Here is a 26556-nt window from a genome sequence, read left to right on the forward strand (position 1 = left end):
TAAAATGTATGTAAAGGGTTTAGAATTTTGATTACACAAATAATAAATAGGGAAAAAAGAATCTGTTTATCAGGAGACTCCAATCTATCAGCACTCAAATTGAGGTGATCATTTTAAAAATGGAGAACTTGCCTAGTAAAAAATGCAGGAAAATGCCTTTTAAGGACTCCATGTAATGGACTAAATGGCATGTTAACTTATTTACACAGCACACCTGATAATGCAAAGCTTTTCATGATAATGAAGTGGAAAGTGGGTTTTGGTTGTACAAGTTCCCATCTGGACACCTTAGTACCCTTCAGAATACTACATTTACTCCAATCATTGACAGGCTCTACTTCCATAAATATGATACAGGGACTGCTAGGTGATCCTCCATAATCTGCTCCCTGTAAATTGTGAAGTCTCCTTTGACCACAAAACTCAGAATTATGAATTTCTAAGCACAACATGACCAATTTATTTTGCGTTTTTTTAGGGGTCTTGAGGAATGCATTCTCTTAAGGACTCTAGAGAAAACAAATGTACTACTGTACTGCATAATAATGAGATCATAATTTAGCTGGTAAATTTTTTAAAGGTCTGTTCAGCTAAGTGAATTTTGCTGGAATTCAATTGTTTTGTGAGATTATTTATTTTTCTTCTTAAGAATACTCAACTGATTTCCAACTCATTCTCTCTCGGATTTCAAGCAGTGTTTTGCTAATCATGTTTTTCCTTTTCCCCATTCTGACCTCTCATTTTTTAACTCCAACTCTGATTTCTAAACCCCAGGTACATACTGAGCCTTTAAAAAGCCTGCCTAGCCAAAACACGTGCATGAAAATCACAGTGAAGCAACCAAGCCGTTATTCAAGGAAATGTCACATCACTGCAAAAGAGGACAATGATGTACAATAATGAACAACACTGAATGAAGCCTGTCTCAAAGCTTCCATCTAAAGACAATAATGTTAGCTTGCAAAATGCATCCCCCTCTTCCATTCCTCAAGCCTATAGGACAGGCAAACCTAAGTCTGTCGTGACAGTCATGTCAATCTCACCTCCAACAGGACTAGGGGAGGTGCTGGGAGTTGGGTTTTTTTGCTTTTCCTCATCTGTAAAAATAATTTCAAGGAGTAACTCAGGAATGTAGTGTACAGCACATTGTTTATGTACATGTCATCTTACATCAGAGACACTATTCTTAAATGTCTACAGTTGTGCCGGAGGAGTTTAATAAAAGTTGTTTAAAGAAGATAGAAAAAGATAAGGCAGTAACTGAAAGATGTGAAAGAAAACAAAGCAGCTAAGCAGCTCTTTGGTAGGATATTATTTATTGATTTTAGCTGAAAGAAAGTATTTCCAACTCAAATCAATAATTTATAGTAACACACCAGTGAAGTAGGGAAGATTTTTCCTGCACAGTACCAGGACGGCTGTTCTTCCTGAATAAAAATGTGTGGTTCTGTCTATCAATAAAAACATGTGCCCCAGTGAGGATCCAGAAAGGGAAACAGATGCTCAGACTTTGCATCAGTGCCAGTGAATCAGCACTGAGCCCCAGCTCATTCTTTTTAATTAAATTCTGGGGGGAAAAATATACCATGTGCACACACCGGCTTTACTAATTTACTGTGGCACTCAATCAGGGTCTGGCTTAATTTACTTCTTTATTTTTTTTTACTCAAAGGTTTGTGAACACTTAAGAAATGTTTCCTCAATTAAAAATCAATAGAACAGACACTGATGTGCACAGCAAATCATAACACAATGTGCAGTGCTGAGGTACCAGTGGAACAGAATATCCCTTATTTATTTCTGTTTATTTTAAAAACAGGCTGTAAATGTTTTGTTGATCTCAATTCCTGTAACCCTCGTGGAAAACTGCTGACCTTCTACTAGTGTAGCACTGGTGTTATTCATATGCCATGTTACATTCTGTATGTGCTATGCTGAAGAAAATTACCAGTTTCTGGATAATACTTAAGGAGTTCTGATTTGTTTTGTAAACCACTCTGGCAGCAGTAACTGCAAAGTTTGGACTAGATTTGAACTGAGAAGCTGGAGAAAAAAAAGAGAACTGACAATTACAAATTTCACAAAGCTGGCTGATCCAGACTACACTTTCAAGATGACAACTAATTGCAATGGTGGAAATCAGAAAGGTACATGTGGAATTTGTCACAAAATGGTTTTTTTTCCCCCTAAATGAAATACCAGTTAAATTCCACTTCATGTCAGAACTAAAAGCTCAAATGTTCTTCTGAGAATCAAAATTTAGATAAAGATGCAATGACTCTGCTCAGATGGAGATTTTTTATTTCACATTAGCACAGTAAAAAAAAAAAAAAAAGTAAAATTTTCAACTTCCTATTTGAAACTAGAATATTTAGTTCTGATTCTTACTGTAAGAAAAATCACTAATTGAAATTCTCTGCAAGGAAAATGCCAATGAAAGGAAAACTAACATCCTTTAGTGCAGAAACACACAAGCAAAAACTTGGGTCAGCTACAACTGCTTGCCTAATTCTATTACAAACATTTGTTTTTTCTAAGTTGCTGCAGAACTCCATGAACTAATAATGTTGAGAAGCAACAACTCCTGCAGCTCCAGGAGTCACCCTCTCATGAGCTCTACTCACGTAGAGTGTGTGCACTGCTCGTACAACATCTAGTGCATTTTTTTTCCTCTCTCCAAAGCACTCCATAGTCAGATTTCCTTGTAATAAAACCCTGTCTCACGCTCCCAGATGAGCAAGAGGTGTTCCCTACCTGTCCATAGACAGTTGTGCCACCAGTGTCACATCGGTGTTGTCTGAAGCAGGCTCATACTCATAATGGAGAAAATACAGATGAGTGCGATGGACGGTGAAGCGTTCCCGACGGAATTCATAGCACAAGTCATCCTCGTCCAGCTCAGACAGCTGCTTCTGGAGCTGCAAGGAAAGACTGGATGTAAACATAATTTCCTTGTAATTATTGTAGCAAATCAGAGAGAACAAGGAGGCTGGCATCTTGCAGAGTGATGCAATAAGGAATGGAAGTGGAACACACAGAGTAGTAGGGTTTTCCTGAGCCTCTTGTTACGGCACAAGAGGTTAGAAGGAAAGGCTTGCAAGTAAATTCATAATGCAGAGAGGACACTGCATTAGGGTCTATATATTCTATATATTACATACTGTATTACATACTTTCAAGATCCAGACTAGCAATGAAACATTGACCAATCACAGATTGAATAATCAAGTTTCAGAGTTAACGTTCCAATGTGATCCATAATTTCATCCTTACTAGAAGCAGTGGTTCACACTAATCACAGACATTTTCCACTAGACAACACTCAGCAGCAGAATCAGCACTGAGAGATTCCCAGTCTGCTGCCTCTGCTGGAGAACAGTAACTGCTGCTACCAGCATGGACAGACAGCTGGAAAAGTAACATCCTTAACCGATCCTTTTCTTGAGATTTATGTTCTTTCCACTGCAGAGGTACCAGAAGTAAGCCTTCACTTTAAAAGAGATTTATGCTTCTGGATATCTAGTTTAAGAAACCTGGAGGATGGTAGATAGCTTCCTGACTCCCTTGAAAACCAAGCCTCTTCCATGTCAAAATGGGCATGTCAAAGCAATCTAATCCCAAGTCTCTAAGACATGTAGCTTTAAGAGAATAAAGTTTAGTTCTAGGGAAAGGTAGAAGTGAAAAACTGGATAAATGTCTATGCAGATGACCAACTCAATTCCTAAACTAATTATTTTTGGAGCTGTACTAGACAGTCACTGAAAGATCCCTTCCAAATCAAACTATTCTATGATTATATGATTCTGTGACTTTAAAGCCAAACATGTAGCCAGGATATCGAGAATGCATAAATTTAAAAGCACAAAACAGTCATACCTGCAGTAAAATGTTATGAAGATAAATTTTTTTTTTATAGTTTTAACAACTGAAATTGAGTTCTGTGTCTATTGCTCTAAAATGTGTGTTACTAATAAAGGCATCATTTTTGTATCTGATTTTGTAAAAGAATCCTGTATGAACAATAGATAATTAGCAAAATATTCATCAGCAAAAGAGAAAAATTCCCATTATATAGAAATTTTGCAAATTTTGATAGAAATCGGTGTACCTCTAAACTATTTCATTAAAGGGATAATTGAATTATAGACATCTTTTTGTCCTGCTCAGAATGATTAAAGTAATAGTTTCACCATCTTCAAGAAAAAAAAAAAAAGGAAAATGTAGGCATTTTTGTTCTGTGTTAAGAAGAGCTGTTGTTCTCAGAACTATAAGCATAATGGTTGCCATCCACAGTAACGCTTACAACTGGATGTTTTCCTGTGAAGGCTGATGGAATAATTCCTGATACTTTCCTGTACATCATTCTATAATCTTCTGAATAATGGAAATACCTGCTTTGATTCCAATGAGTTTTGGATCAGGCTGTCTGATAGCTTCTCTGCTATTGTTCCGCACAGATCTTATAAAACCCCTCAAGAGGGACTACTTTTAGAAAGATGAGAGTCTGAATCTTGACAAATCTTTACTCAGGCAAATATATTGATATCAAGATCTCTTTTAGATGGAATAGAATCAGGAGTTCTTTTACGTATCCTCGGAGTTTCATTCTTTCTGCTTTACAAATCATCATTCAGCTGAGCCTGCACTCTATTTTCAAAATCACATTCAAATAATATTTGAATTAAAGTCAATATTTACAACAATCACTAGAAAGTGTCCTGTATCTTTCTGTTTCTTTCTTGAAAAGGGATATCAGCGTCACAGATATTTAACAGAATTATTAAGGAGATAATTGAAATTTAAATGGTTAAAACAAGAGCAATACACATTTTAGGAGCACCTTACTATCCATCTGAATGTACAAATGACCAAGCCAGAAGATTTTAATTGCACAGCAGTTATTAATCAGGCAGTCACCAAATAATTATCAGATTGCATTTGGGTTGAAAGCTAAGAGGTTATAAATACTTAATTATGAGTTCAAGAATAACATTTGGAGCTAAATTACGGCTTTGTGCACTATTGAACCCTGGGTGGGAGAAGAGGAGGAGACACAGCTTCTTAGAAGTCCCACCTTTTTAATGGTGAAACTCACCAAATCACAAAGTTGGTGATGGAGGTGAAGGACAGAACATAAAATTTCTCTAATATAATCTTTTCTACAGCATAAATACTATGTGGATCCATTATTTAAAGACAAAGAATGCTTAACTTGGTTTGAAGTTTGCTCCCACACTTCTTTCTTCTTGAAAAGATGTGCTTATAATGGGAATGCTGACAGATCTATGCAAACAGATGCTTAAATACAGTGCACAATCAAAATAAGGACCTTAGTATTAGCTGGATTTGATGAAGTCCATTATGGATTTTTTTTTCCCCATTATGGATGCCTCCATTATATTGATAATGATACGCCCAACCCAGCAAAGACTTCTCAGCTGTAGAGAGACACCATGTGTTCTCATAAGCAAGTACCTGCTAAGCAAAGATTCTCTATTTCTAGAGGAGTTTCAATGCTAAGGCTATTTGCCACTTAGTATGTGGGAAATGTCACCCCTAGGAAACACTCTCACAGTTGAAAAATATAATATATTCAGACTGTGTGGGGTAGATATTGTCCTAGGAAATACTGTTGTGGGGGACAACACGTGCCTTTGCTAGCATCATGGTGCTACTTGGTTCAGAAATAAAAATGGCAGCCATGATATGCATAATGCCAAACAAAGAGACAAATACATAAAGAAATATGGGCTAAATTTTTTCTCTGGGACACCAGCTGTTGCAGGGGATCAGGCTCCATCCCAGGAAAAGTAGTCTTTGAAGCTAGACTGGTTAGAGAAATAATTTAGCCTTGGTCTTCCAGGTCTACTTGTCTAACACATTTCCATGACTTGAGGTGTTCCGTATCCCCGTGAGAGATGGCAGACCCGTATGATACACGGCAATACCACATGTACCTTTCACTGGCAAACTGGTTACTCTGCTCATGAATCTTCCTTCCTAAGGCTGTTCCTAATGTAAGCAGATTTGTGATTGGAATAGTTTTATTCCTAAACTGCTGTGCCACTGAAACAATTCACTTCTCACCAAAACCCAAGACTTCGTGTCAGATGAAATAGGTTAAAAATCCAAGATCAAAAGTATTTTCTGAGGGATTAGATGTTAAAAAAAGATCAAAGCCCACCAACAAACAATGTCATGTGTGCAGAGGCCAGTTAGATCTTGGGGAAGGGGATAAGATCCCTAATTTAGGCTCTCTCATCAAGTGTTTGAGGTGAGGCGACACTAGGCTTAAGTCACTCACTCAATCTCACACTAACACAACAAGAACTGAGCAGCTTAAGATGAAAACTTGGAACTTTCAGATCATCTTTCCTTTTCCCAGGTGCACGCAGTTAAGTTTCATAGCACAAAATCAACTCAGCTTTGCCACTGAAATGAAAACTGACACCAGCCCAGGATGTAACTAAAATCTGGTTATAAACTGCAGCAGTTTCATTTTCTCCTGTGTAGCTGTCCCAGTTCCCACCAGTAGGCAATTTGGATTGCAACATTTAGCACTTTCAAAGCGTGTGAATTAACAGTTGCCTTTAGCATGGCATAAACAAAGCAGATGATGATGTAGAGAGGAAAAAGCATTCACTGCGTCTTGCTTTGGATGACCTACATAAAGTCCTTCTGGCCTCTCCAATGATCAGTAATAAAAGCCAGACTAATCCCATGTCAATTAAACTTTTATTCCTCCCACACCATAAAATTCTGTACATTTGCTATGGGTCAAATTGAGCCTTCTGTGAAACAAAGCTGTGCTAAGTACAAAGAGGATAGTGCCTGAGCAAACCCACCTGGCAAGAAGAATTTTGCTGCAGCATGTGAAAACCACTAATACTCTTGCTAAATGGAAGTGATGGCTTATCCTGACTGCAAATACTCAACACAAGTGAGGAGGCACACATGGCATATCTCAGACAGTTCTGTATATATGAAATATAGCTCCCCTTGATCTTAGCTGCAGATGTCAGATTTGGTAGTCCTCTGCATCTCCTTTCCCCAGACCCCTGACAAACCTTTTTGGCTGAGCTGTTCCCAGACCCCCTTGCAGCACAATGTCTTGACAGATAGGTCACCTTGCTTTTGCTTCCCCAGATTACTCTTTGACCCATTCCTTCTTGTGTGGGAAGTTCTATGGGTCAAAGTCAGTCCCAGTACTGTGTCTCACCCCATGTTCACTATTCAAGCAGGCTGCCAGCTCCTTAACCCACTGTCCTTTCCTCTTCCTGGTACAAACACTCTCCTTTCTGCCTTTGACCTGAATTTCATCTCTTTTGTATGTGAATCTGGATTTTATCTCCTTCCTACTGTCCAGACATCACTGAGGGAAATGGATGTCCCTCAGAACAGAGACCAACTACAGGTTCTTGCTCTCAGCTCTACTGTCCAGTCAGAACCTGGCACGGAGGATTCAGAGGAAACAGTCACAGAAAACACCAGTCTTTGTCCAGGTCCCCTGTCTGCATCATGCCCAACCCTGCTGTGTCATTGGGATATAGATAATCTGGTCAGATGTATACATGCACATTCCTAAGAAAAAGTCTCTAGAGACCTGAGCCTCCCTAAAGTCAAAGCAAACACTACTGGCAATGTGTAAGCCATGATTTTTCTTCATTATAATTTGCCTAATTTGTTACCAGGTTCCCTAAAAAGTTCCTGGCCCAAAAGTCAGCTCCTTCTTTGAGGTATGGAATATTTTCATGGAGAGGTCACCAGAACTTTTGGTGTGGGCAAACTTCCAAGCTTTCCCCCACGTTTCACTTTAGAAAAATGTGAGGAAAGAAAAAAAAAAGAAGGCATAACAGTGTGACAAAAAATGTCCTAGTCCACGTGCTCCTCCACTTAACAATATAATAAACAGTTGAAAGCAGTATAATGGCAACTTTCAGGCAAGTAACAGGATGGTCTGCCAGCTCAGCATTTAATAACAATAATAGAAACAACACAGCTGGGGAGTCAGGATTTCACCTCAAAACTGCAATATACCATCTGTTATTACTAGACTATGACATCACAAAACAGTAACTTTCAATTGCAGTTCTACAAATGAGGCTGTACTCTTGAAATTCAGCAGGAGCAAAGGGTACTCAAAGCATCAGTCTGACTGCAAGTTCAGGGCTTTGATACTGACTTGGAAGTTTCATTTGCATGATATTTTTAGTCACTCAGAAATTGCTAAATTTGTTAGTAGTGTTTATAGTGTATGGTAGCTTGCTAGAATCTCCCTGTTTTCTAGTAGTTAGTATAATTTGGCATGCACAGCCTTCTGTTCATATTAAGAATCTTTGGTTTTGCACAAAAGAAGTAACTACGTAAAAACATAGTAGGTAAGTACACATCTAAGCAAGTGCGTTAAGGGACAGTTGGAGGTTTTTTACACTGTTTCTTTGTCTTGCTGATTTGAAAACTTGAGAAGAAAAACCTGCAGACGTTTTTTTCTCCCGTGTTTCTTGAAAGAATTCTCTAATGGGAATCTTATATCCTTTCCTTAAACTGAGTGGAATCAGTGATCCACTTCCCACTGATCTTTCTCCAGGGCTTTGGATCAGGACACAGGCTTCACTAAGAGGGGACACTCCATTCAACCTTCAGATCTAATGCTTTGGCAGAAGTACCTGGTGAGAAGCTGTCAGCGGGAAAGAAGTTTTATAAGAATGCTCAAAAGTTTAGTGAGTGCCTTGGTCTTAAATCAGGCTTACAATAACTATCTTATAGAGTAACTATAGAAATATTTTAGGCTTTACAGTAGGTCCTTTAGAGTAAAATGCTGGATATAAGCATTAAAAGCCAGTAGAAAATGTTCAAATTTGAGATTATTATAAGCTTTGCCTTTTAGGGTTTCCCAAAAATCTTCCACATTGCATCAAAATAAGAAAGAAGGTGTAGGAAGGAGGAAATAGCATGGAATAAGTAGGATGGAGTGACTAAGGACATGCTCCAAGGCCCACTCAAGTCAATGACTGTGTTTACAGAAGGATTTCGTTTGTATTCTGAATTTTCCACCCAGAATCTGCACAGAAGACAAAGGGATGACTTCATACCAACGCACAGAGAAGAGTCTGCTGTGTGACCTCACTCCAGCACATACTGAACAGGGGGTCTTAGGGTACTCTTAGCACATGGCAGGCTCCTGCTCCCAACCTGCTTCTGCCACACAAAAGGACTTTCAGCTTGAATATTTTTAGGAAGGGATGAAGCATTCATGTACATACATATATGTGTTTTTACATAAACAGAAAAATTATCCCAGTCTGTGTTTTTTTTGCCTCCAGCATTTCAGTTTCTGGGCCCTACCTGTTCTATCCGCTGCTATTTGCAGTGCTTTGGAACCTAGTAACAGTCCTGACTAGTGAAACTGAAGATCAGCACCTGATTAGATCAGGACTGTGCAGTACATTATCTGAAGATGGACCTCAGACATCTTAAAATTCCCTCTCTGGTATTATACTTTCATAGCAAACACTAGAAAAAGAAAAGTGCCACATGCATATAGATAGTATATATTTAAACATACATGCATTCACATATACACAGAGGAAGGGCAAGAGACATTCAAGTAAGGTCCAATTACCTTTTAAACTAATGCCCCTTTGCATGTCTCTGGCACTGTTAAGAGTCCTTAAAAAGGGAAGATACATAATTTACATTCATTTTAAGGCCATCTCTGTACTGTTGAGAAGTGTAAAGGGGCCTTAGAGAAACAGAATTGGCCCAACAGTACCCACTGCCACACTTCCTTTTCCTGTGTTACAGATATTTGCATTACAAATGAAATGCCTTAATTACAGGTTGAATTGTAAATAAAACATCACTACAAATATTAAGCTGTAGAAAAGCAGTGGCTGGTATATGTGAACATGGCCCTAAGGGTATCTTTTGATACAGCCAGACTGTGAGTGAGACTCATACCAAGCCACTGCTTCTTCCACAGCAGGGCTCAGAGCATTTAGCGCTCAAGTAATTCTCTCCAATTATAAACAGCAGAGCTGTTCTGACATTTTTTCCTCTGCTCCACAGTGCAGAGAAGCACAGGCAGCTGGAGGAGCACCTTTTACCCACCTACACTGCCTAAGAAATCCTCGTTGTGTTTTGGGGATGCCAGTCCCAATTCAGGAAATAAAGGAAAAATAATGGGAAAAGAAAAGATAATTCAAAGAGCAATTCCTACCTCACACACATCTGACATAATAGAAATTATAGCCCTTTATGTAACATACATGCTTATGAATCCCAATGGAAAGCTAGGAACGTGTCTTGTCAGACTGAAGGTTCACCTGGACCAGCATCCTATCTCCAGCTGTGAGCTGCCTGCCTAGAGTAGTATAAAAGCAGGGTGAGTGAGGATTTCTCAAAACTCCAACCCAGACCTCCACTTGTGGTTCAAGAACTTTCAGCACCTAAGCTTTAAAGCTCCTGATTGATTTGCTTTCCCAGAAGAGTACTTATTGAGGATATGTATACTCTTAGAAACATGGCATGCTGCTCAAAGCTTCATCACATGGTGAGTGAAATGTCTTTGTTTTGAAACTACTACTTGCTATTTCCACTTCATGCCCCCTAATTCTTGTACTGGGAAGAATGGCAGTGGTTTCCTCTTCAGCTTACAAGAAGCTCTGCTTCTGAAGATAATCGTGCAATAGATCATGGGAATGTAACAGGACACCTGTGACACTGTGTGTGCTACAGCAGCTAGGGCAGGAGTGATTTTCAAGATAATCCTGTTCTTAGGGTCTCATAACTTCAAAGCTGAAACTTGCCTGCTGTATTCTACAATAAAAGGACATAGCCAAGTTCAGAGGGGAGTTTATACCAAGGGCAACTAATACAAATGTCTTCTCTTAAGTGACTACTCTGAAGTTTCCTGAAACTGGACTTTTTCCTGTATCTGACTGTTTGATAGAAGGCTGTTAACTTTTTGGTGTCTCTTGGCAAATTAGGAATCACACATTTTTTGTATGTCTAGCTCATTCTTTTCCAGTTTCTTTTTTTTTCATATATATATATATATATATGTAATTTATAAATGGAGGAATGAGTTAGATTTCTTTTTCCGACGCAAGCCATACTATATACCATATTGCATTCTACTTGTCTTGAATAAGAAACAGGCTTGAGCAGTTAGTCATTTCCAGTGTCTGTCAACCAGATACAAGTTCAGTAAAATGTGCTGTTTTAAACTTTAGGGACTGCCATTTACAGCAAGGACTTGCATTTGCTCTGCACTGCTCCCAGGGAACTTGTCTGAATAAATCTGTTTGTTAAGGATTTATGGAGCTCTGGAAAATACAGCAAGAAGTTTGTGACTGCATTCATGCTCTTTGAACCCACAAAACATATTTTGAATTCAGTATAATTTTAACCTGCATTCCCGAAGCGTGATAAAGGTGTGTATCATTGTCTTTCTTTTAATGTCTCAGTCACCTTTTCTCTTCCTATTCTACCGTATACCCTGTCTCGTATCTTGATGTCTGCAAGGATGAGGCTCTTAGTGGTCTTTTATCACATTGAGTTCACCTGATTGTCTAAAAGCCTCTTGCAGAGAATTTTCTTTCTCCATGGGCTTTTGCTCTGGTGGTGCACTCGCCTTCCCGCTCTCTCATTCTCTCTCTTGCTCTCCCTCACCTCCTTGTATCCTCCAGTTAAGCCCCACTCCTTTCAGAAGGCAACAAGATGGTAAAAGAAAGTGTCTGGGAAGCTGTGCTTTGGGTTAAAATACATCTAAAAATATGGGAATGGCATCTCCTGTGGCCATTTTATTCACAGGCTAAATGGAAACACTACCAGCCTCAATGATGATATTGATTGTCAATTACCTCTTAATTACTAATATGTACATGATACTGGCTTTGCTTAATTGATTTTTATATAGACAACACTGCACATTTTAGAAATATTTTTTTTCCTGAATAAAGTGTTACAGATTCCTTTTTATTTCCTTTCAGACTTTGTAGGCAAAATTGGTACTTGGTCTACAAATCTCCAGAGACCACATTATACAGAAGGAGTTCATATACATCTGGGTATAAACATTTCAGTTAACAATTTTTTACTTTGGAATTTATGTACAAATGCAAAGGCATACACATACACGTACATCTGTGGGTAAACATCCTTGATTTCAATCATTTTCAAAAGATTTGCTTAGTCTGAAAGGTTCTGATTGCAAATTTTATGCAGATACACATAAATACTGCTTTGATTCGTTAAGGGATATAGAGAAAAAACCTTCAGTCTCACAGCCTATGTATACCTTGAAGCATTTGCTCATTCTGTAGTCCGCAGCATAGCAAAAATTCACAGACCTAAATCCAGCATTCTTGGTATTTTCCTTTCTTCTTTAGTATCTACTAGAGTAGTATCTACAACACAAAACTGACATTACTGTATATTGAACAAATACACAGCAAGAAACAAGACCTCCTGGAAAGTTATAGGTCTGCCACACTGAATCCAAAAAAAGCCCTGGCTACTAAGGAAAAAAATGAACTCTATCCCAGATGAAACCAGGACAAGGTTTAAGGGTAAAATTTACAAAATTGCCTAATGGAATAAGAGCCCAAATCCTCATTTTTGGCTTGTGATGTTACCTCTGTTGGGGATTTTAAAAGGGCAAAATAGACAAAAAAAAGCAACAAAACCCAGGGTAAAGATGGGATTAATACAATGGTCTTACAGGTGAGGAACTGAGGCACAGAGAGATTAAATGATTTGCACAGTGTCACTCTGGGAACCTGAGCATTGCTTTTAATTCTCCTGAGTTCCACTGCCACACACCACCCCCACAACCAACTCCAAGTGTTCAGAAATCCTGTGCTTTGCATGAACCATCCTTCCTATCATCAAGTCTTAGACATCCCACTTACATTTTCACTGTTAACATCTGCTTCACTGGGGCAGCCAAAGAGTTCCCGTCTCAGCAAATTCCCATCATATTCCAGGAATGTCAGGTAGAGGTTGCGGAAAAACTCCACATGCTTGTTTTTCACTCGCAGCTTCTTCGGTGAGTTCCAGTGAATCACCTCAGAGGGAAAAAGAGAAAAGACATCCTGCTGTTAGAATACAGATTTGCTTTATCTGCTCTTTTTATGTGTGTTCAGTGTTCTGCCCTCTTAAAAACAGAAGAAAAAACCCCACAAACTACCCAGACTTCCTTCTGTCTTTTTATAGGGAGGTCTTTGCTGTGTCTTCCACAAGTAACTGTACACCCTGGAGATGAGGTGCTTGGAAACTCTTCCACGGTATCACCAGCACGTTTGAGTGAGGGTGCTACTCTGTGTCGAGATGCAGCACCTCATAAGTGCTCCCACAACTTGTATCATGGAGCTGATACTTTATGGACTCTGCTGAAAAACATGGAAGGACAAGGGACACGGAGATATAGGTATTAAACATTAATCTCAGGTTTCCACATGACTGTTTCTGCTAATGAAATTGATTCCCTGTTTCAGGCCAGGAAGCCTCTTTTCTGGTTAGGTATTGAGAAGAAGCAGCTTGAAATTAATTCCCATACCCATTTAAATAGTTCAAAAAAGACTGAATTTAATCTGACCTCCTTTTTACCATTGCTTCGTTCAAACAAGACTGATCTCTGTTGCATTAACACAACACAGCAGTGAAGTATAACTTTTCACCCTCTGAGTTCCAATTTCTAGCAGATATTTATCCTCTGCTAATGGGAGATGACTGTCACAGTGGCCTAGACTTAAATTCTAATGCTGGCATAAAGGGCCTGATCCTCATTTGCATTGATACAACTCTGCACTGCTGCCAGTGTGAATGGGAATGGGGCCCTAAGGAAAATCCAAGAGGGACTCAACAGTGGCTTGCAGGAATGACTTCATTTTATAGAGGCTGTATTTTAGACGTAAGAAAAAAATCACCGAATACTTTGTATTTGGTTTTATTCCTGTCACTTCTAAAGAGGTTAAAAACAAGACTCTCCTTTGGGAACGTTTCCAAGCTCGAAGTTCTGGAAGTTCTCTGAATCCATCAAGTTAATTGTGTGAAGACACCATGTCACTCACACACAGCACAGAGCTGCAGCACCACGGTCAGCTTTGCCCTGAACATCACAGCTCAGGGAGGGAACACACCGAGCTGAAGCTCAGCACAAACAGCAGGAGCAGCCTGGAGAAGATGAACGCAGTTCCCTTGGTGTCAGCAAAACAACTCCCCAGGAACAGGCAGTTCTCTGAAACCACGGTGCTTGCTGCCCAGTGAGTGGATTGGATAAATAAAGAGCAGGATGCAGCCTGAATTCTATCTGGACTACAGCAAACAGCACAGTCACTCCACTGAGTATTTATACTGCCATAAAAGCTATGGTGCTCTGTTCTGCCTACCCAAAACCCCACAAAATATCTCCTGATAGGAAAAGCTTTATCCATTCCTGAGACTTCACTGCTAAGCCTACTAAGATGTCAGAAAACCATACAAGCACTTAAAGAAAAGCACCTGTAGGGAAAGAAGATAATTTCAGATATTGGCAAATTGCTTTTTCCAGTTATAGGAACACCTGAAACAAAGATTATGATGCATCTACACACTGCATAAATTTGGGAAATTATTCAGACCAAATTACTTGATGTAGATATTTGTCCCAGGTAATGCTACATTCTTTTCTGGTTTTACATTTGTCCAGATGTTCAGAAGTGTAGTGCAGTAACATGTTGCTGCATCATGTGGTGAAAATACAGACTACTACATAAATGAAAAGAGCTTTGGGCAGTTAAGGGCATAAAGTTATTATAATAAATTTTCTCCACTGAAAAAATGGATCTTCAAAATCTCCTTTCTTTGGAAAGAACTTGAGTATTTCCTTCGCTGTATTTAACTACAGCAAAGGCATTAATGCTTGAAAAAAATCTCAGACACTGAATTCTACCTCAGGGAAATGGGCACATGTAAGAACCTAAGGCTATTTAACAGTTTTACAGGGTACCAGCATGCATTTTTACAAGCAGGCATAGAATGGAAATTGTCTGCCGGTAACTTGTACTTATTTAAGAGTGAATCAGAGAAAGCTAAGAAGATGGCAAATGGGACAAAAATACTTGTTAAGAAAAACCTTCTGTGTGCTTTCCACACTGCTCCTACACTTCATGTGTGTCCTTTTAGATACTCACAAGCATCCTCCTGTTCACAAGCATCCTAATGCTGCTGAGAACTCTGAGCACCAGAGACCTGGGGACTGTGAACACAAACATGGATAATGATGATAACCTCAGAAATTCTCACGGGACAGGCTCCTCGGTACTGCACGAAATTCCCATCAACACATACGGTGTTACATCCCAGCCAGGCATTTGCTGATGTCCCAGTTGTGTGGGAGATGATTTCAAACCCAGACAAATGCAGTTGTTTGTCAGTGCAGAGGCTCTTTGCTGCCGTGCTTCAGGATCTGGTGTGTGTGCAGAAGCTGGTAAGTGTCAAGGGTTTAGCTGGTGGTTCAGATCTGATCAGATTTGAAACGTGTCAGGATGATGCACATAAACTGATGTCGGGAGCCTGGAGTGAACTGCACAAAGCTGAATGGAGCCAATGACTACCAAAAAAGCTGATTTTTTAATCAAGAAGGACAGCACATGCCAATGTGTGCTAAAATGAAATGCTAAAGAACATCAAGGAACTATGCAACCATCTAGATGACCTGAGGTAGAAAAACCACAAAACAGGTCTAGCAAAAAAGCTGCTTTTCAAATGTAACACAATTAGAGAAATACTGATATATGGAAGCATAAAAAAGAACAGCAAGTTACAAAAAGCAGTAAGACTCTTAACCATTGATATACAACACTACATCCAAAGACCATATTCTTTTTTATGTCAGCCCACAAACTGACATTCAGTTCTGGCTGTCTGATACGGTCCATTGCACCATCAGCTACACCAGAATTTGTGCAGGCCAAGACACTCCTGTATAGACTGTGATGGGCATCAGTGAGGTACATGATAAAGACTGCACAGGTAAAGCTATGGCCACTGCATTAGAGACTTTACTGTGCACAACAGTAAATTGATTGGAGAAATAAAAAAAGATCAGCTGGCAAGAGACTACAGGGAAATCAGAAAGCAAAAAAAAAATTCACTTTGTTTGAAGACTGTTATCTCCACATTAAAAAGAGAAAGTGGATCTAGAAACTGAAAATCTCATTACTCCAGCATCCCTGTTTCAAGGCTGAATAGTGCCATAATACTGTGTTTTTGTCTTATTCTAGTTTCTAAGCTATTCCAAAGCTCTGATGGTTTACAGAGGAAACTGCAGCTGGAAATACAAAATTCCAGTGCCATTATCTGGTAGGCACCTCAGGGACAATGCTAGCCTTGAGGTTGACCTACGGATCCTTCCCACTCTTGATCACAGCCTCCCGAGAACTATGAGAAAATACACTTCCTTAATCTTCATTTAGCAATTTAAGTACTGAAAGATCAGAACTTAAAATTCCACATCTATTTAACACTTGGTTAGTCGTCATTAGCAATTTGGCACTATCCACATTTCTGTTAATACCATCCTAGTTAATCAGCAACCATTACCCCTCCCTGATTACACACAGCCAGCCTCCTGGAACACTTCCATACGCTTGTGGCCTCTAACAGGCTAACTGCACTCCCAGTTCCCATTTATTCCCCAGGTTCTGACCCAAGGCACTCGAATGATGACACAGTGGGATCAGAGATGGGAGGGAAGAGAGGATGTTATATGCTGGGAGAGCCTAGGAGGGCTCTAAGAACAGTTATCTGGATGGAAATACACTGAAAACAAAAATCCTAGCAAACCTCCCTACATTACCATTTGCATTTAATCTCTGGGGAGATTAAATATTTCAAACATGATGTTCAAACCACTAAACAACAAGCGTGAATACAACATTATTTCTATAGGTATCTTTAACCATTTTTTTTCCCCCCTGAAGCATTTTCTCTCTCAAAAAGAAGTATTTAGCCAAATGTTTCCTTAACCACAATCTCTTCCATTTTTTCACCCAAAGACACATCTTGATAACTTCTCACTCTGTTACAGCCTTTCCAGAATCAGAGAGCACAGGATATCCTGTATAATTATATACCTGCTTTCCAGGCTGAAAGGCAAGAAATAAGAATAAATTAAGCTTAAATCTAAGCCTAAAGAAATTTAATTTTGCAAGGCACTGAACAGATATCCTTAATTAAGCCCATGAGCACTTCACAATTTAGGTAAACAAGTGTTATTTTGTAAACAGGAAGCTTTCCTGCTAAAAAACTAGACTCCTTGCTTAGGTAACCATGCCCTTCACACTGAAATCAGTAGAAGTTAAGCATTTGGCAAAACTGCACAGTAAAGCCACCTATATAGGTCACTTCAATGCCATCTCAATAGGCTTCTTAAAAAGTTTAAATATGTCCCAAATCACATGGCAAGTATCCACCACATGTGTAACTTATGCCTTGATTAGAGATGTCTCTAAACTCTATTTTTAAACTGTATTTTATCAGAAATTAATGGTTTAATAAAAGCACCAATTTCCTCAGAAAGGTTCATTTACTTCATGAAAGTGTCATCACAGAGATTTTGTGGTATTTCTAAACCACCTAAGTGGAAGAGACTCAGGCTGAGGTATCCAGCAACCCTAAGGTCCAGGCAGTGCTTTTTGGACGTGGAACTGAAATCCCTGCCCTGCCTAATTTGGTGCCCATGGTCCCAGGGATTACTTTACTCCTCTGTTTACAGCCACTGCTGTATGGCACTAAGCTGACAGATGGTTCCTGCCTGCTTCTTTTCAAAGGTCCTCTGAAGGATTCTTCAACTTCTTTTCCTTCAGCTCCTATGCTGATGTTTAATGAGACCTCCTGCCTGCAAAACCACCCCTATAAACCCATGGTGCTTCCTGTTGGGCAGGACAGAAGCACCTGACTGACTCCAGTGCTCACTCAAAGGAGGGGTATTGTTTAACCCTTTCGAGCCCTCACTCCTCTCATTGCAGCTCCTCCTTTGTTGGCATTAAAAGGTGCAAGGCTGCAGAATGCCACAAGAGCTGCAGGTTACAGCAGAAGTGCTTGGACAGCATGGGGCAGCTCAGGGACTGGAACACAGAGAGGTGAAATGGGTCATGTCTGAGGCAGAGCTGAAATGAGGTATTACAGTTACAGAAAAGAAGCTGTTTAAACTCCTGTAAGCAGTATCACAAAGTCATCCCAGTGTGGAGGACATTCCCAGGGAGGACACAGTGAATCACAGAACACAAGTTCCCAATGAGGAATTTATGAGGTTCATTATTCATCTATCTGCTGATTTAGTATCAGCTGTATTCAAAACCAGTTTGAAAAGCCATCAATAGGTTGTAAAGCAGTTGGAGTGTGTGTAAATTCTAATAATTTGATACATTCCCATTGAAGAGTCCAGCATCTGATTTTAGTGATTGTGAATTACTAGATTGTCTGTATGTAAATAGCATCGGTATCCTTGACAACCAGACTTTATGACTGACTCGTTCAATGAGGTCATGATTCATTGTCAGAGGTATCAAAATTCACTACCACCTTTCACAGTGCTTTCCTGCCATTAGGTTTGTGCCAAATCAGAGTAACTGAGATTTCCTTACAGACAGGAACAAACTACCAACCAAGAAGCAAGCAAAAGCAGGGAATAACCCAAAAAAAGCAATGCATAAATGAACCTCAGATTCAGACCGGTCCCCCACCAAAAAAAAATAAAATAAAATAAAAACAAAAATAAAAAAAATATAGAGATGCAACTTAACGAGGCCTAGAAAGAGAAAAAGGTGATTAGAATCCTCTTCAGGCAGTATGAAATATTCAACTGCTCCCTAAGCCTTGCATAAATGTGAACAAAGCAGCAAAGAAGTGTCTGCACACACACAGAGATCCCTGAACAGCCGCCAGCCCTGGGGGTCCAAGTTTATTTGACACAATGTTGTGTATAAGAGATGACAAATCCTCAACTCCCATGACTTTGAGGCCAGATGGAATTAAATCAGCACCTTTTTGGTCTGACAGAAGGAATGCACTCTGATTTGGCTGAGGAATACTTGACTGGGTCAGCTTTGCCTTTGAATTTAAATCTTCCATTCACTTCCTTCTTTCCTATGCTATCCTTCTTTATCCCCCAGTGCAAACTTCAAAATCTGTCTTTCTTTCCCTCTTACCCTGGAGGCTTGTTTTACCTTGTTTCTCATTCCAGGCTTACCATGAAATACAGAATGTGCCAAACCTGTTGTGTTGTACCATTTATATTAAATGCCATGGAACTGACTAACTCGGGTGATTTTAAGAGTGAAATTTTTAACTTGGGGTAATGACATTTGTTAATTTTTTTGTGAGACTCATATATTTAACCAGATGGTTTCTTTACAAAAGTAGAATTTTGATAATTTTCATAATGCAAATGTACAACTTTAATTGGCCTATGCCTTTTTTTTTTTATTTTTTAATTGTATAAAGAATTTTAAACAGTGCTGCCTGAGGGCCAGTTCTTTAACTGCTCAGTATGGGAAAAGCTTTATTGAAACCATGGGTGTTTATGTGCACTAGATAAGGCTCTGGCCTTTCTTTCAAGGCAAAGAATTTCAGCCCTGATTTAGTATGTAGGGGATAATTTTAGTAGTGTGAATAAGTCCAGTTTAGCTGAAGAAATTGCTTATGTGTCTGCACCCCTTGTTAAAATGCCTCAGACCAGAAAATCAGTGGAGAGTATTACACATCTTAGACTTCACTGCCCATGCTGTAATGGAACTGAGAGTCTGACACAATATACAGCAATAAACAACCAAGCCTGAATTACAGTTGTAAAGATAAATTTGTTAGTCAACAAGAAAGAAAGGATTTATCTTGTTTTTAAAATACTTCTCTCAAATGCTTACTTGTAGGTGTTATATATGAGTTAGGTATCCTTCACCTGAAGCAGATTAGTTAATACAGTCACTGGACTCAGAAGATCAGAGGTCTGTTCTGAGGTGAGCTCCCCCAGCCTCCAAACCCACTCACAAAGATGACACTTTGTCTGTCTAAATCCAGATGTACAGCAACACTGAAAGCACCTTACAGTTATCCTGCCTGCCCATCAGCTGCCCTGCCAAGAGGGCATCTTCTCCTGTAGGTCTGTGCTGTATCTGCCACTCCTATATGGATACTGCAGAGTCCCTGTGGTGACTCAAACCACGTTTAGTCAATGGAACCAAACCCTTGATCCTTGTTATCAGCTTCAGTATCTTCCTCATGTAGAATGGATGTGTCTTTACCTTGTGCTGAGTCCAATCTGACTGTCTCAACTACATAAATTAATCTCAACCTCTAATTCACAGCAAAATACTGAGCTATGTCACAGATGGGAGGTATATTTTTCTGAAGTTCACCTTTTAGGAAACATTTTCCCTGTTATACATATTTCTTTATGTTTTTACAAAACAAAAAGCGATTGCAGGCCCTGCAATCCCTGTCATATATGATTCTCAACATGAATGCAGTGCTAAAATCTCTACTGGCACTTTGTTAGAAGGCATAAAACCATCATGCTTTTAAAGAGCCCGTGTTGATCCTTCCCTACAAACATATATTATAAACTATTTAGTGATCAGTGTACTGACAGAATAGTGATTTAACTTTAAAAGTTGTCCTCTGGATCACACCTGAATAGTCAGCTGTGAATACTTCATATATGAACTTAATCAATAATGGCCAGTTTTGAGAGGTCAGTTAACCCATGTGGAAGAACTTCTGTCTCTTGGAAGCACAGCTTTTGCAATCAGTGTGTTGAGAGTGATTGATTTTCTATATACATCCAGTATCTGGTATTCATATTGAACACTCCTGCCATTACTCTACAAATTATTACAAGGGAAAACTTGGTTAGATTTAGGATATAATTTGTACAAAGAGGGTGGCCATACTCTGGAACATGGAGCCAAGGGAGCATGGAAAACTCAGTGTCTGGAGATTCAACACTCATCTGTACAAGGTGCTGAGCAACTGGGTCTATGTTGGTCCTGCATTAAGTGGGGCCTGGATGGTCTTGAGAGGGCCCTTGCAACCTCTTTCAATGTTTTGTGCCATTCTTTTTTTAAAAAAAACCCATAAATTACATTCTCAGAACATAAATCCAAACATACAAACCTTAACTGAATTTTAAAATCAGTCACTAAAACCTACCTAATATTTACTATGTTCTGATACAACTAGTCCACTCTGATGGAACCTACTGTGGCACAGTCTTACTCTACACCTGGAAAAAGCTCAGTCAAGCTTCAATTCTGAACTCTCTGCAGGCTACATTTGAGTCTTTGAGACCAGTCTTTCAAAACGGCCACAGCACAATTGATGCTCATTTATGCGTATCTATTAAAATTTGTCCTGCTTTTCTATTCTGCTTGTTAATAGTAAAAAATGTTCTATTCAACTGACACTATAGCTTCATTTCATTAAATTAACAGGTTTTTACTCAGCCTTTTTTTTCAGGACAAAACCTGGAAAAATGAGTGGCAATGTTGTCACACTATATTAGGAACGACAAAGCACGACACAGACTCTCTAGCTGGGTTATACAAGAGAGCTAGTTTTATTATTCCTGATCTTCTTTTTTATAGACAGGTCCAAGAAGGTCTGAGAGGTAAAACTCTCATTGGTCATTAAACCAACATATCACTATTATTGGACAATTAGGAACACCACCCCTTGACTTTTTCTTGCAAGTAAATAACAAGGATCCAAACAACACCTGCAAAGGTTGTCATCCTTCTCCAAGGACTGCTTGGATTCCTCCTTATGATTTCTCAGGCCACACTTTCTCAGGCTAGTCTGGGAAAGTTACGTGACTTGGATTCATAGAGGCTCTGTTCTCCCTGCCTGCTTTCAGCATCCATACATGACTGGGTTAAGTGTATGCACAGGCTAAATATGAAGTGAGCAAGGTCTTTACATTTCTGCTAATGCATTTCTAGCTAGGGTCTTCCCAATCCTCTCTGAATCCTCTCTATTAAATGATGTAAAGAGTTTCAAACTTGTCCAGTACAAAAAGAAAAGGTTTTGTATTATTTGTCTAGGAAGAGCTAAGATCTGGGACAGCAATAAGAATTCAGTAGTAAGCTGCACTGGCACAGGTGGCAGGTACAGAATGTAAGAAGGAAAAGCACTTCTTTAATACCTTGCAAACCCCAAAGCAGCATCTATATTTGAATTTTCTAGTACTAGTCAAAATGCACAAAGTCAAAGTCATGTTTCCTTTCCCTGTTTGGGTGTCTTCATGAACTCTCTGTGTTAGTTTCCCCCCTACTTAAGGCAGTTCATCTTTCTCTGACAGCAGTCCTTCATTCTCTGTCCCAAAGGACACCACCCATCCAACCTCCTGTGCAATGTACCTTCAGGTCAGACACATCTCTGTAGCACTGCTCGGAACGGGTGTGATCAGAAAGCTGCACATTCCAGAAACATGGGAGCTGGTAGACAAGGAAGGGATTTTGTTTGATGACTGCATTGAAGATATCCTAAGAGAAAACAGGGAAACATTTGGATATGTTATTTCTACTTACTGTGTGAGGTGATCTCAACTCTTCCCCCAGCTGGCTGTCCTTCTCCCCCTCACAGGCAGAAATTCCAATGGTGATGAAAGGTGAGGTCTGTAAACCTTTCTCCATAATTCTGTTTCCTTGGAGGGTGTTATTAATCTAAAGGGTGATATATGGATCCAGACAAGGGAAACAAGCTCTCCTGACACACAGAGCTAAGAGACTCCAGCAAAATTTTCAAACATTCATCCTCTACCACTGGCATGAGGTGTGGTTCCTGTCCTGGTCAGCAGGGAGAGTAACAGGCAGAAAAGGACACAGGGCCTGCTGGTACCAAGCACTGCACCACTTTTTAATGAAGAGGAGGAAAGTGAATCTGGAAGCTACAGTGCTTCAAGGTGAATCACTAGATGTGACTTTAGCTAGCACTTTATTGTTCTAACAAGTACTCCAGGTCCTTTATGGAGAAGGCATGAAGGATCTGCAGAACAGCCTACACCATGAGGGACACATGTTCTGATCTGCAGAACAGCCTACACCATGAGGGACACAAAGTGTTTTGCCCCTCAGCAGCCATTCCACTGGAGAAGTAAGTTACAAGGACAATCTGGTATTAGGGGAAGACACAAGCAGCCTTCCTCCACTCTGCAAAATTCTCCCTCATGCAGGTATTAGACAGCAACTCAGGACCTGACTGAAAAACACAGTGAAGCTGCAAGAATCATTTTAATGAACCTCGGGAGCTTTTGGATTACCCTGCAAAGACGCTGTACAAAGTGCACATCTCCATGTGCACAGTAAGGAGCGTGCTTCCTTTGTGGTGACTGGTCAGGAGCCAGATGTAGCTCAGAAGAACAAATACCTAAATATGATGCTGTATTGAGTTAACATCTTCAAGCTGTTGAGCAAGAATTACTGGTTCAGGTCTAGTGTTATATTAACAGGGTTTCTGGGTTTAAACATAGAGCTGGCAAGAAGCACAAATTGAAAAACTGTATTTCTATGTTCAGGCACACTATTTCTTCTCTTGGCCTCAGTTTCCTATCTGCAGCAGGGAGACAGCAGCACTTTTGTCTTTATAGGGCTGTTGTGGCAAGGAGTACATTAAAAGACATCTGGGACTCATCTGCCAGAAACAGTAGAGAAATCTCAGGAGACTCTTAAAACTAAAGTCTGATTAGACAATAACCAGTGGGAAAAGACACAGTTTATTTGGACTTCTGGTGTCTGGAGAGTTCTGTGTTACAGAAGGGAGGACAGAAAATTAAAGTTTGAAAACCCCTTTTGTCTCTCTTATGAATCATCTGAGCAGAGGAGGTAAAAATGTCAGTGTAGTAAGAAGAACCTTGTGACTCAATTTCCATTCCCTTCCACATTTTCCCCAGAATGATTCAACAGATGGTGACTACAGGCACAACAGCTTTCCCTTGCCTTTTCCCACATCTCATCCCCTTTCCCTTTCTCTCCTTCCTCAAGCCTCAGTTGTTTTCCTCCCACAGTCCTGCAGTGTCCTACTCACCTGGTCAGCCAGTGAAGTGGACAGCATGCTCATCAGCTCCCGCTCCGCCGTGAGTCTCCACATCTGCTCCCACTTCATCTTCCGCAGCTTATCGAGAAGCAGCAAGATCACCCCTGAAGGGAAACAGGGGGCAGAGACAGAGAGCCCATGATGCCACGTGCCAGCCAAGGCCCACCCTGCCCATGTGCTGATTCAGCAGCAAAAACAGGACATGAAGTTATCTGACACATCTGATCGCAGTCCGTGAAACTTCTCTGAGGAACAGATCATCAAGGCTGGTTACAACCTAGACCTTGAGAGGGCCTGCCATTCAGGCACAGAACGGGATCCTCAAATCAGAAATTTTAAGCTGGAAAAAAAGTACCTCAGTGTGCATTGTTATTCCTCAGCTGCTTTTTGGCTGGCCAAAATTCCTAGTGTACAACAAAGGAAAACAGTGGAAGCAATGAAACTGGATTCAAACATCAGCAAAACCTCTCCTACAGTGTCTTAGAAAGATCTGCTTGAAAAATGAATTTGGAAAGGCTTAGATAAGAGCACTGTCATGGGAAATGAATGCAGACTGAAGGGCCACAAAGAAGGAGTACCGATAAGCAGCAGCCTTGCAGGCTGACAGAAACCACCTAGTAAGAGCAATGACGGGCTCTGTGTTGTTTCACATCTTCATTAGTGGAGGGAGGAAGTAAACAGAACAGTAATGACATCTGCAAATGACATTTAGCAAGAGGTCTTACAAAAAAATATCATGGCAGCTGTAGAGAACCGCAGCAGCTACACAGAAGAATACGAAATGACAAAAAGAAGGCACTGGGAAAAGCTGCCTCAGGGAGCCCAAGTTGATAAAGCTAAAAGTAATGAGAAAAAGAAAGGAAATGTAGTCTGAATGCTTAAGAAAAATTCTCCTAAAACCGCTGTGGTGAAATAAACTAAAAATGGCAGATAAAATACTTTATTTCTCGAGTCTTTCCAAATCAGACTACACCAGGATTAAAAAATGTACCTGGAAAAGTGCGGCACTGCTTGGGAGAGGACATAGGTGGTTCCAGTTCCTTCCTATATTTAGTTTCTATGACATGGCAAGTTTCTTTCTAGTAAAACCTGGCACTGCTACGAATAAAAAGAAAACCTCTCCTGGCAGTGAATTTTGTGGCCTATTTTAGTTGTGTTTCCCATTTCAGTCCATCTGGTTCCCAAGGATGCTGGAACCTTCACTGGAGGGATCCCCTTTCATCCTCAGACAACCTTTCTGCTTGCAGCTGTTGGATTGGAAAGGGATGTATTGTCACAACACGCTGCAGTTTATTTATGCCAGTGTGTTTGTCTTCTCTCCAGCATGAGGAAAGCTTATTTGTAGTGTGCATGCATGAGCTTCTAAGAGAGCCACTATGCATTGTCTGAAATTCTACATCAGTGTGAAGCAGGTCCCTTGTGCTGCAGCAATAAACTGGGTGGGAGATCTCCTCTCTGGAAAAGGATTTTTTCCAGCTGGCAAGGACTGTCAGCTTTTGCAGTGAAATGCAACTGAGAAGGTTCTTTATTAAGAAAGATTAGAAATAATGGTAAGATTCAGTTAACTATAATATGTAATAGAATAGTTTTCATAATTTATAGACAATAAACCAATTTTTCTTAATTTCTCTAAGCCTCCAGTCTGAGGAGGAAAAGGGGAAATGTTTTAATATGAGCAGTATTCTCTGATTTTTCTGACTTCCACTCTCATGCTAGCAGCAGATTATGGCATTGCAGCTAACAAGATTATGCTGTCCTGAGGGGCTATCATGGTAGCAGCTGAGAGTAAAAGAGGCAGATGGAGTGGAAAAACTGGAATATATGTGAGAAAGGATGTACTAAATCATAATGCAATCATGGCTATTGAAAATATTCACAAAGTTTTAATGTTTCACCGTCAAAACTAATTTCAATGTGATTTCTGTTTTAATTCACCTGCAGGCTTGTGTTTTACACCTTCGTACAGTTTCTGTTTAGGCTTCTAATTTATTGCTGCCATAAAAATAACTGCTGGAGAATATTTATAGCGAATTTAAATATTTACTCATTAGTATTAGTGAGAATAAGATATTTCTAAGAGGAGAATTTAATACTATTCACTTAGTGTTATGAAGTCCAAAAGCAAAGCAAAAGCATGCATTTTAGGAACTTTTAAAACAGTTCACACAGAGGAAAAATTACTCTTTTTTCAGAACAGTGAACTTCAGGTTCTCTTCTATACTGTTGTGTTGCCAAAAGCAAACATAACAAATGAACTAACTTCAATCTGCACAATTAGTTTGCAGGCAAAGTGTCTGAAATAAGGAAAGGAAAATATTTGCCTCAGGATCTGCTTCCCTCAGAGTCAAATTGACTGAAATCTCAGACTAAATTCAAGATGACATACAGCTGAACATAAGGGGAAAAGGGACTCGCTCTCATCTGCTGTGCTGGGGGAAGAAGAGACTGCAGGAAAAACAAGAAATCAAAGGAATATTTTAT

At 39.7% G+C, this 26556-nt stretch overlaps 1 protein-coding gene across 2 annotated transcripts in view; it reads right to left on the minus strand.

Moving 5' to 3' along the window:
• Positions 1-26556, minus strand: part of LOC131591946 (xylosyl- and glucuronyltransferase LARGE1) — a 270653-nt gene that overhangs the window by 21573 nt on the left and 222524 nt on the right. For both annotated transcript variants that reach the window (XM_058863082.1, XM_058863081.1), the window contains 4 exons: positions 24067-24179; positions 22401-22526; positions 12915-13070; positions 2755-2918 (listed from right to left, as the gene is read on the minus strand). In XM_058863082.1, coding sequence (XP_058719065.1) covers positions 2755-2918; positions 12915-13070; positions 22401-22526; positions 24067-24179 — 559 coding nt within the window. The remainder of the gene's footprint in view (positions 1-2754; positions 2919-12914; positions 13071-22400; positions 22527-24066; positions 24180-26556) is intronic.

The sequence above is a fragment of the Poecile atricapillus genome, chromosome W (genome assembly GCF_030490865.1).
Source record: "Poecile atricapillus isolate bPoeAtr1 chromosome W, bPoeAtr1.hap1, whole genome shotgun sequence".
NCBI classification, from domain to species: Eukaryota; Metazoa; Chordata; class Aves; order Passeriformes; family Paridae; genus Poecile; species Poecile atricapillus.